The 12466-nt window shown below is 37.3% G+C and overlaps 2 protein-coding genes across 2 annotated transcripts in view; one reads left to right on the forward strand and one right to left on the reverse strand.

The window, feature by feature from the left end:
- Positions 1-1012: 1012 nt before the first annotated feature.
- On the reverse strand, positions 1013-7939 carry LOTGIDRAFT_230052 (hypothetical protein). Its single transcript, XM_009046276.1, has 6 exons — positions 7857-7939; positions 7217-7246; positions 6276-6410; positions 5773-5998; positions 1808-2044; positions 1013-1657 (listed from the first exon to the last, which is right to left on the reverse strand). The coding sequence occupies exons 2-6, from the start codon at positions 7241-7243 to the stop codon at positions 1569-1571; spliced, it is 714 nt and encodes a 237-aa protein (XP_009044524.1). The 5' UTR covers positions 7244-7246; positions 7857-7939; the 3' UTR covers positions 1013-1568.
- Positions 7940-10535: 2596 nt separating this feature from the next.
- Positions 10536-12466, forward strand: part of LOTGIDRAFT_61439 (hypothetical protein) — a gene marked incomplete at both ends in the record, with an annotated part of 13447 nt that continues 11516 nt past the window's right edge. The window contains 4 exons of the mRNA XM_009046277.1: positions 10536-10604; positions 10708-10828; positions 11641-11764; positions 12069-12232. Coding sequence (XP_009044525.1) covers positions 10536-10604; positions 10708-10828; positions 11641-11764; positions 12069-12232 — 478 coding nt within the window. The remainder of the gene's footprint in view (positions 10605-10707; positions 10829-11640; positions 11765-12068; positions 12233-12466) is intronic.

Raw genomic sequence — 12466 nt, forward strand, 5'->3', positions numbered from 1 at the left:
TATTTTCATTTATGAGAATGAAAATGCTAATACTTATATGAATGAAAGTAGAGGTGTTCTAATGACTTGGAAAAATACTAGTTTGTCTCACATGTCCATAATTCATGATTAGCTAAATTACAAGAGAAATACCAGAGTGACCGATCAAGAAAGGTCAAAAAGTTTCTTTTTTTTTGTTTAGCCAGACTGTACATACATGTATGGCACACACCCATAACGAATATATAGTTACGAGCGTTGGTATTTTTTGGGTCAAAATTGAACTAGATCCTTTGGGGCGGAGCCGATGGTGGTGTAATGGGAACATTTGATCCCCTGGAAAAATGGTTTGTACCCCATTTGAACCCTGACGTCATCTCTTACAAATGTAAGAATATGATTTTTTATACGTTTTTGCTCAAAAATATGTGTCAGAATGCACCAAATCAATTCAATTTTCCTAAAAATGTTCTTGGGGGGGGACTAACCTTTTCAGACATAGAGCTGCCGAGTTTCTCGCTGTGCGATCTTTAGACAACTGACCTATTTCAGTCTGCGTCCCTACTGGAATTTGATCTTTCTTGCTTATTTATTTATAGGTTAATACTTATCGCTCTAAAAAAACACCGATATTCACAGTTCTCTTGGGACATGACCCGACACTGGTGGTCAACCAGCCATGGTTAAATGGACTGCTTTAAATATCCGACTGTCTTTTGGGAACAAGACACATCTCGGACAAACTAAAGTGCCCATAAGTGGATAATAAAAGTGGCCATGAGTTCCGAACACAACTCTCAACTCAGTTACATGAGAGTTGCGTTCGAAACCTGTGACTGCTATTATTCGCTACCAACACAACTGGTAATCACTATGGTGTAAGGGCACCTTTATCGTATTTGTTGGATTAGGGAAGCCAATGATCAACGTAATAATTTTCGAACATGGTGACTTTATTGAAAGTAGCGAGAATTCTTTTTTAGAAATCTAAAATTCCTGATCTGTTCTCTTTTAATCAATGATGCAGTTATATAAACTTTGTTAATAATTTATTTTCTATACAAATAACATAAAATAATGATAAATAGTAATATTTAAATAAGATCGGAAACATTATTACGTAGACATGTTCGGATATGAAAGTTACATTAGATTGGATTAGTACATTTTTGCACATAAAGAGAGTAGACAGTAATATTTTAGATGATGTGAGAAGGGCCTGGAATACAGTTGGTTATCTACCTGAAAATCATCTGGGCTGCTCTATTTATGTTTTGTGTCTGAATATTTTTAATTCGATGGTGTCAGATTAAGGACTAATGATAAATGGGAAATGCTTCATTTTTTTTTTCATTTTTTGACTTTTCTTTCATTTTTTTCTAGGATTGTGTCCCGACTGAGCCACTTTAATATTTTTTGTAAAATTAAAAAAAAAGAACAAGAAAAATGTGTGTAGAATCGTAGATCAAAGCTTGCTGATTGAAATTTGGCAACTAATAGTACATAATATCTTTGAAACTTTGACAGATGTCATCCATGCGGAGTCAAAAACACTAGCTATGTTCATAAGGAATTGATATTCCATCAGTTTATCGGCATGGTTTAGGGTCTATAGTAAAAACGCTGAGGTTTTCTGAAGCCATAGTTGCATGGACGGCTTTAAGTGGTATGTAACGATCTGAAATATAAAAAAATCACGTTTAAACATTGAGCTACACAACAGAATCCCTGTATAATCATATATTAATAGGGACAACGTTGTAAGTGATAGTGCGTCTTATGTAAAGTGCGTATTGTTATCCAAATTAGACGTTTAAAGAACACTTACCGTCTTCAATACACTTCCACAGTTCCTCAGGGGTGGGGAAAACATGGACGGTAAGGATGGTGTCTGCCCCTAGATAGTACCGTCTCAAATCCTCTACGGTGTTGGCTTGTACGACATACGGATGGGCGTCGTAGTCGAGAAGCAACTGAGCGAACGGTGTACAGTATCTTTCACGATACTCCTCTTGGCGGACACCTTCTTGTAGTTGTACTTCAGACATCATGAACGTTCGATTATCTGAAAAATTAATTAAACCAGTTAACGAACCGTATTTATCAAGTCTTTGAGCAAAGTAAATTAATTTAGTCAAATGTTTTAGGCTAGGGTTTCGTCGTAGATTTATTTGAAATGAATTGATTTCAGGATTTGTGAAAATATTACGCAAAGCGCAAAATATTCCAATCTTCGTATTGTTATGATTATAATCTTTTAAAAAGATAAAAAAAGAGGGGATGGGGGCTTTTACAGCGTCGTTAACGAGAACAAACGACGCGAAGTTATTTCTTTATTCTTCAAGGCATTATGACGTCATAATCAGTAGCTTAACTGTTTTCACCAGAGAAGCTGCGTTTTTCAAGTTATCTTGAAGATTTTCGGAATATTTTGGATTATTTTCGTGAGAAGATGAAGAATTTTACGGTTCCTGTTGTTTTTGAGGTGGAGTTGGATCCAGGACGTAAAGGGGTGGTTCCTCGTTTAATGGGTTCCATAAGTGAGCTGGGATTTTGGGACACTCCATACGGCGTGGACGCCAGAAGGATTGCCAAGGACTCACCAATATGGAAAGTGAAGGTACATATACCTCAGAGGTCCTTTTTCTATTTCAACTGGGTCCTGATGAAAAAACGAGAAGTAGTTGAAGAAGATCAGTACCGTCAAGCTGATATTGGTGTTTTTGGTGGCCTCATGAAGACCAAATACGGAGTAGGATCGGGAGAATTCATCATGGATGGTGGATGTAAAGTTTCTGTAGCGACTCATTACCACTTGAGTTACAATGAATCACTCGCTGTTGTTGGTTCGGGAGATTTTCTGGGCAACTGGGAAAGTTCTGGTACTTCTAAATGCTTCAGTATGAACGATGTTTGGAGTACGAAATTTGAAATGAAGCACGAGACGACTGAAGAGTTTAAGCTGGTGATTTTGGACAGGGAGAGTGGTCAGATCAAAAGATGGCAAGACGGTGAAAACCGGGTGATAAAGATAGAGGAGGGGTTGAATTCTAAAAGTGTGTATGTCCCCTGGGGTGGAAGATATCTACAAGAAGGAATAATAATACCTATTATTAAGATAGTCGAATGTTTCGGTGAGTTTTGGACATTTTCTCTCTTTAATTTTTTTCCATTTTATCAATATGTTTCCTCCTTGTGATTTGAATAATAGTTTTGCCTTGAAAATTTCGCTTTATCACCCTTGTAATTTTAATACTTTTTGCGCAATTTTCCAACTGTTCTATTTCAGACAACCAACCCACAGTTGGAGAGTTATCTCCCATCTCTTCACCTCCAAACTTATCCAGAGCAGCCTTCAAGTTATTTTTAACCAAAGGCGAGTTGGATGATGCGGTTTCTAAAAACCTAGAACTGACTCTTGCTCAAAATCCTACATTTAAAGATGTGATGGCTTTACTTTGTAGGCCTAATGATGGTGAGGTTTCTTTTGATATTTATGATTACCCCTCTTCCCTTGTTATACCAAATTACCACATTAATCCGGGAAAGGCTATGCTAAGAGGTTTGGCAAGGGGGGTGGGCAAATAAAAAACGTGAAGGTTGAATCGTAAAATATACCTAAATAAATAATTGGTTGAACAAAATGCTTTAATCGGTGTTTTACTTTTTCAGACAACAGCAATAAACCTAGAAAAACTTTACCAAGGACAAAATTTACTCTAGACCTCCAGGCTCTGATCGGAGTCGAACACGGAGACGCAGACGGGGGAGAAGAAGCTAATAATAACTGTCAAGCATCACCACGTCTTGCGGCTGAATCGGATCTTGGTATCTCCTCACAGTCAGATGACAGTGAACAATCTATAACAGAGGAGGTTTCGAAATCAGACATCAGTGAGGTGCAGAAATTACTCCCCGAATCTCGAGTTTCAAGCCTAAGAGATCTTGCCAATGCTAGCTTACGTCAGCTACCATTTTTTGTCGCAGACGGCTGTCGTGACTTGCCTCATCAAGGTAAAAGTGAAGGTGACAATTTCTTTGAAAGCGTCTGGGTGTCAACAAAGAACATAGACGCTGTATTGGTGGGACTGTCTCGTATGACTGAAGAACAACTTGCAATGATGATCAATGGTGGTGCAAAGAAATCTAGAGTTCCTCGTCCAGATGGCAGTGCTAGTTTAAAGCACCGGCCATCTTTCGCTGCTGACGAATTTCTGGAAGAAGCTAAAAATGCAGAGTATAATATGCCTGAGTATGAAAGAACTTGGTCATCTGGAAACGCCATAGACGCTGTGTTGGTGGAACTGTCTCGTATGACTGATGAACAACTTGCAATGAGAATCAATGGTGGTGGAAAGAAGCCAACTGCTAAAGAAACCGCTTTGTCGATTGGAGATTCCAGTCCACAGGACCTGAAGCGAAAAGTTTCAACTGTTGTTGAACTTGATGTCAGTAATAGTTTAAAGCCCCGACCCTCTTTCGCTGCTCAAGAATTTCTGGAAGAAGCTAAAAATGCAGAGTATAATGTGCCTGAGTATGAAAGAACTTGGTCATCTGGAAACGCAATAGACGCTGTGTTGGTGGAACTGTCTCGTATGACTGATGAACAACTTGCAATGAGAATCAATGGTGGTGGAAAGAAGCCAACTGCTAAAGAAACTGCTTTGTCGATTGGAGATTCCAGTCCACAGGACCTGAAGCGAAAAGTTTCAACTGCTGTGTCATCCAGAGTTCCTCGTCCAGATGGCAGTGATAGTTTAAAGCCCCTTTTCTTGTTTATATTTTATATTGAAGTATTCTTATTTATATTTTATATAATTTGGTAATAAATTTCTTAGTTGTGTAAATTTTATGTTTTTCACATATTCCTGTAAAGTACTGCAGAGAGAACAGCTCATCTGATTAACCCCCAAGCCCCTGTGATAACCTGTACCGTATTGCACTGAAAAAATGAATCATACTATTTGCATTATTTTGTGAAATAAACAATCGTTTTTCAGCACGGCAAAGGTTAATTGAAGCAAATAGTGGAACTTAATAAAGGAATTATAAAGAGGTTTTCTTAACTTTTTATGTATTTCGAGGACACTGATAGCAGGAACCACAAATGTCTACCTGAAAATTTAAATGGTGCGATGTGATGCTATCAGTGTCCGCGATACACATGCAAAAATTTAGAAAGCCTCTTTACAATCCCTTTAAATAGAGTCAGATTGAAGCTTAGTTAGTTGGATTAAGAAGAGTACAACTCACGAACAATAGCAACTGTCCCTAATAAACTCCACCCCTTGTATCCCAACAACCCTAGGGTGGTGAACTGATATCACGCTCTGTATTGCTCGGTCGGGATATCGACGAGTAGTCAGAGACGGTAGAGATTTTGTGATGGAAGGTCTACCAAGTTTGCATGTGTGATAAGATATGTGACAGGAAATCAAGAAGAGGAATGGTAGGAGGGATAAGATCTGGTAATATTATTAGTTTATGTATCTTTATTTTACCTGGGGCCACCCTTTTGCACCCCCCCCCCCCCCTTCTCCGCCACACCTGTATTTTTGACAGATCAACATGGCAAACTCCTTCCTTAGCAACTTTTAATACAAGATTCACAATCATGTCACTAACGTTCAAGCTATATTCCAGGCGGTGACCCCCCCACCCCCCCACCTCACACTTTCCTTATACCTGGTGAGTTGACCCCCACTCTCCCACCCCTCTCCTTCTTACATTGCATTTTTCCCTCCAGTCACCCCTTCCCCACCCATTTTTAAACTTTTAAAAAACGATACTTGCCGTCCCTATAATCAGGTGTGTAGTAACGACAAACCGACCAAGCCTCACACATTCCCGAGGGTGGGGGAAAATCGGGCTGTTTAAAGCGTTTATCACTATTGAAGAACAGCCTAGCGTATTTCTGGTTCTCGAATAGGTAGACAATCAACGCCATTTCCGGTTCATATTGGTTCACTTTGGCATATCTCGGGGTGGCGTGATCGCCATGGGTATACTTCCCATATATCTGAAATAAGGGAGACAATTTCGGTCAAATACCAAACGTTTTGGATATTCAAGCCTCATCAGGACCAGTTTTAGAAATGGAGGTTAACTTTTTAATATAGACTTAATGTAAGCTAGTTGACTTGAGCTCATTTCATGCTGTTGACACGTGTTTCAGATATACAATCCTCATCAGGACAACTAATAAGTGAAATAAGTGTTTAGTTCTCAATATAGGGCTTTCGACATAAGAGAAACTCACTGAAAAGGCGATAGTAAAAACAAGTACAAATTCCTACCTTTCTGGCAATTCCCAGGAAGCGTCCTCGTTGAATTTCAGCAGATTTCTTATTGAGCACACAGGATTGCGAGACCACAGCTACGTCAGTTCCGCCTCTAGAGGGAAACCTCGCAAATAAATAGGCGCCATGTTCCTGTACGTATAAAAATTTATAAACATTAAAAGAAGAATCACTATGAGCAGATTCTGAAATCTGCCCTTGTACAATCCACCAGCACAAACTGCATGCTTTGAGGACAGGATGTAGCACAGACAGTAGGGGATTTAGAATCTGTATATGAAGTCATATTTATGCTTGGTTACGGTGAAACATTGTTGTCGTGGGTTCTAATCTCGATCGTCATCTTTCCTCATTATACTAGTCGACCCAGCTGTAAATGGGTACGGATTATCTGAGTAGTATCAATGCCAAGAAGGTTTGGCCAAGGATCAACTGGTAGACAGGATCCTCGTGAATCTAGGTTGTTATCCTTGTAAGATCATTACCAAAAGGGTTGACCAAGGACCTCGTGAATCCAAGTTGTTATCCTTGAAAGATAAATAGGCTACTAAGAGGTTTAACCAAGGATCAACTGGTAGACAGGATCCTCGTGAATCTAGGTTGTTATCCTTGTAAGATCATTACCAAAAGGGTTGACCAAGGACCTCGTGAATCCAAGTTGTTATCCTTGAAAGATAAATAGGCTACTAAGAGGTTTAACCAAGGATCACCTGGTAGACAGGATTCTCATGAACCTTAGTTGTTATCCTTGTAAAATTATTACCAAGAGATTTAGCCACGGACAAGCTGGTAGACAGGACCCTCGTGAACCTAAATTGCTGTCCTTGGAAAAGAAATAGTTTTAATTCTTTCTTTGCTAGTTTGACATGACGTTTTGTATACTGTAGATATTATGTATAACTGTTGTAGTTTTACTAAGGAAAGAGAAATCGTCTTACCTCGTTTGGTGTGTAATAATGAGCCATTTTCTGAAAGAAATACAATATCGATTGTAAGATAATAAAATCTTCTAATCGATTGCATGATCACGTAAGCTATAATCTAATCAATTCTAATCGAAGTCAAATCCAGTAATTTCATGATTACGTAAGCCATCCTCCAGGGAGGGTGTAAAGTGTTGAATAGGTCAGACCAATATTAGAGGGTTTTAAAGGACTATAGTAAAGATGTAAGCCATCATAGAGGATAATAAGGGTTTTAAAGTTATGATAGCCGAGAAGGCCTTAGTCAACCTAGTAAAGGATGATAGTAAAGATAACAGTAAGCCAACCTAAAGGGTGTAAAGAGTTTTAGTAATGATAGCAGTAAGCCATCACTTGCAGAGGATAAAAAAAAATCAGTCAAAAAATAGAAGTTATAGCCAACCTAGACGTTGCAGAGGATCATAACATTACAAATAATTCAATAAATACTGGCCTATTTGTGACAATTTACGAACAAAAACATCTATATATTCATATCACTAAGGAAAACAAATTACAGCGACCTTTTCACAACCGAATAAATCCCCTTTCAAAAACAATTTTGTTTTCAATTATCCTTGCAGAGGTTTAAAAAATATATGTTAAAAAATCTTACCAGAAAAAGCCCCAAGTTTTAGCCTTTGAAGATTTTTAAACTTCAAGCAAATGGCGAAAAATAAATCCCTGTTTTTCTTTTCGTTGTAATGAATTATTGGTCTATTATCATATTAAAGGGGTTAGATCTGTAAACGTTTTTAAAGGATTAGTCAACTTTGATCTATATTATTCTTTCCCGTATGTTTTGAATTGGTACTATGACGTCATACATAGACATTGGGGTAGTTAAGCTATTAGTATTATTTTTGAAAGTGGAATGATTTTGTGGTACTCGAGCCTTTTCTTTGGATTTGTGACGTCAGCAAACCTATTGTTCCCACTGAATTACTGGTATTTTGTTATGATAGTTCTAAGTATGTTGCCCCCCTTTCTTGAGAGTGTTTTAGAGTGTAAATAAAATTCAAACGAATCAAATCGTGGAATCAAAACACAAACAGTTTTACAGATCTAACCGCTTTAAGACTATTTACCAATGAATTAGAATTGTATAAGGGAATGTAGAAAGTTGAATAGGGGTATAACTCACTATGATAAGACGGCAATAGCTCGTCCATTGTGTGATAAGGGTCGTCAGTGACATCAATACAACAACCCTGTCTTCCTATACACTGATTGATTTTATTGGCTAAAACTAGTTCGATCTATTGATTAACTTGTAATCTAAGTCGTTCTTTATATCACTGTTAGAATTTAAAGTAGCCCTGTCAAACATTAATGATTTTAAATCTTACTGTTCTGTATCCTTTTGGACTAATGAAATGAAATAGAGTTTTATATCCTACTGTTCTGTATCTTATTGGACTAATGAAATGAAATAGAGTTTTATATCCTACTGTTCTCTATCTTATTGGACTAATGAAATGAAATGGAGTTTTATATCCCAAGGTCTCACTTTAATGGGGGTTCGAACCTTCGACACCTTATAGCCAAGTAGACGTCATTCCAGCTCTTTACCGCTTGTGGCGACCATGGTTGGAATCAATTATTTTGTAGAACGGCACCTTTAAACATAAAAAAGCCCGAAGGCACGTAATAGAACTGTAGGCCTATTCATTAAGGGCAGGGATTACGAGTGGAACATGCTAGTAATATAGTAATTATAGCCAATGTCACAATCTTTATTGAAATTTGGTTAATCTATTTTTCTGGGTTAGGCCCTAATCATGTCAGAGGTGACTATACCCTTGGGCTATTTCTCGAACGGACAAGTTCAAAGGCGGCTTTTAACTTTCCAAGTACATCAAACTTAAGAATGTTTCCTTTAGGGCAGAGACCTATGAATTCACAAAGAACAAGTCAAATTAACAACATTTAATCTCAATTTAAACAGGAATATCGCCGAACATTAGGAAAAGCAAATTGTTGTAGTCTTAGTTATATTCAGAATTACGTCCCTTGTAAAGCTATACTTCTGCAGAGAAGGCACATCTGGTGTAGAAAATGGCGACGACAAAAATTAAAATGTAAACAACTGAAGAAAAATATGGCATTTCCTGATTTTTTAACCAGAAACACGACACCAGTCGACGGGTTTTTGGTAGCCTTGACCCAAATTGACTGGTCTACGGTATGCACTTTTCATTTTGGAGCATCTTGGCTCAAATTGTGTCGAAAAACGCAAGAAATTCAAATGTCATGGACAAAAAGTTTTTGTTTGTTTCTGCGCAGTGTAAAAAGGCAATGTCAAAAGATCATGACCGCGATTATTATCAATCAATTACGATCGATTTTTCTAGAATAAATACATCACTAAGGTAGTGAAATTAAGTCATTTGTATGTTTAGTGTTGGACAGAGACTAAGAATAGTGAGAAAGGCTTAAGCCCTAAAGTGGCAAGTCTGTAGACTTAGTGCAGAACCTTGATTGCTGTTGAAGTACAAGTGAATATGCAGTGGACATTTTTTACGTGCTTGTCAGCAAATGCAACATTCTTAGATAATGGAATAATAAAATGCAAATAAAAAAAAATGTAGTAGCAGAAATATTGGCTAGACTGGTTAAAACTTCTGCTGAGACAGGGTTGAAGAAAAGTAACCAAACTGTCATGGATCCATCTTTCAGCCATCCAAAAGTTTCGAATTCTCTTTTATTCCAGAGATTTATAGTCACACTTGTTATTGGTGTCATCACATTATTGACTCTAACATTTTTTGGAGTATGGAAATTCAAACACAAAGGTAGGCGTACAGCTACTATTTTCTTTGGAATTTCTGATGATTTTGACTTATAATTATTTGTTTTGAGGGAGGGGGGGATTAAGTTTATTAAATTAGGATAAGTTAATCTCAGATTTTATTTTATGACTTATTTGGGTTTCTTCTAGTGCTGGATATCGCCAATCAAGTATCGATACACAATGTCGTGATATGACATTCCATGATACGCGTATCGGATCGCAACGTCATGTATCGATACTTGATTGATACCCAGCAATAGTTTTTTCTATTACAAGGTCGGATGTCTCAGGATTTTAAGCTTTATGCTGTAGAAGCGTCTGCCAGGCTACCCATAGAATTTCTGAATTGACTGAAGTGATAATTGTTATCAGCGTTGGTGCTTCTGATTGGCTGTATTCTCTAACATAATCCAATCAAATGGCTGTATTCTGTAATAGCCCGACATTGTGAAAGTTTCTGATTAATTTTTTTTTCTATTTCCAGTTCAAGAGAGCCATTCCCCTGTCAAAAAATACAGGTTTCGCAAACGAGACAAAGTATTATTTTATGGCCGAAAGATTATGAGAAAGGTAAAATTATAATTCCAGGGTTGATTTGAGAGTTCAATATATGTAGACTTCAGAAATACTAGAAATGTACGAAAATCACATAATTCCTTTAAAATATCTTAAGCTAGGAATTTCACTTTCTAATCTTATACATGTTTTGTATATGTATCAAGAAAAGATGAACATCATGAACACAGATAATTCTCGACTCATAGATTTGACTGCACAACTTTCGACTTTGGAGTGTGAACATTATTACTGATTACCTTCGCTTAAGAATTCTAGTTTCTGAGACTAAAGTATGATTGGTCAAATGGATGACGAACCTGTCAGTTTAAGAATTCCAGTTTCATAGGCTAAGGTACGATTGGACAAACAGAGAGTGAACAGGTCTCTTTTAAAAGCAACTTTTTTTTGTCTTTTTTCTGAAGACTTCTTTGTATTTCAGATGTCCAGTATTGGAACTGGCCTGAGTAAAAAGAAATCAAGTCATAGGCTTCTAGCTCATAGATTGAAAAAGTAAGTACATATTTGAATATAAAAACATGGAAAGCCAATGTTCTGGTAAACAGAGTTTTATCCATTTATTTCTATCAAATTTTTTTGTTGCTTCATTACCATTTTAACAATTTTATAATGTTGAAATGTGGCTTATTGGGAATATTTTTAGGGTGCCAAAATCGAGTTCACACTATTAAGGAGTTTTCTAAAGGGGTTTTAAAAATTTTTTATGTATTTGGGATACTGATAGCATCAATTTGCACCCCAGTTTTCATTATGATGTCTGTGGTTCTCAATTTCATTAAAACTAAGTATTGAATGATATGATTATCACAAAGGACCCACTCTCCCCTACTTTTCTTTACACTTATGGCTTTCATAAACCCACCCCTATTTATTTCCTTCACCCCTTTAACCCCAAAGGCTTTTATAAAGTAGTTAGCCGCCCCAATTTATTTTAGCCCTTCACCCCCTCCTAACCCCTAAGGCTATTATAAATGTGGATAGATATGAAATATGTATGGTTTATTTTACAGGTTTTTACAGCGTAATAAAGACCCAGCCTTCACATCTCTAACATCTAAAGGACCACCCCAGTCATTACTAGAGGCTGAAAACGATGAGGAGGAGACAGATTCCAGACTGCCTCAAGAAGTTATTTATATGTTACGTGGTGTCAGGTAAGTACTCTATCCCTATCGCCCCAATTCTTCCCCTAAAACCTCATCTTAAAATTCTCACTCCTCTCCTACCAGGAGGAAACAAGGATGACAACTTAGGTTCGTATGGATCCTTTCTACCAGCTGATCCTTGGTCAAACCTCTTGGTAATGATTTTACAAGGATAACAAGGATCCTTTCTACTAGCTGATCCTTGATCAAACCTCTTAGCGGTGATCTTTCCGGCATTATCTGTATCTATTTACAGCTGGGTTGACTGGAATAATGAGGAAAAGTGACTGAATTCATGTGTCATTACTTTCAGGGTTTTTGGACATCTTGAGCGGCCATTTTTTATCGAGCTATGTAAATATATGGAGTCTATAAGTGTGAAGGCGGGGAATCATTTATTTAAAGTTGGAGACCAGGATGACAGTATCTACGTTGTTCAAACTGGTAAAGTTAATGTCTATGTTGCTGAAAAAGTAAGTGACCCCTTTTTTTCATTCCCTACGTCTATCCGTCTTCACAATGTCAAGCTATTATGAAGTGTGTCTAATACCTTGACTGTAATACACGCCATTCTCATATCACATCTTCACAATGTTAAGCTATTATGAAGTGTGTCTAATACCTTGACTGTAATATACACCATTCTAATATCACATCTTCACAATGTTAAGCTATTATGAAGTGTGTCTAATACCTTGACTGTAATACACG

The sequence above is a fragment of the Lottia gigantea genome (assembly GCF_000327385.1).
Source record: "Lottia gigantea unplaced genomic scaffold LOTGIsca_10, whole genome shotgun sequence".
Lineage (NCBI taxonomy): Eukaryota > Metazoa > Mollusca > Gastropoda > Lottiidae > Lottia > Lottia gigantea.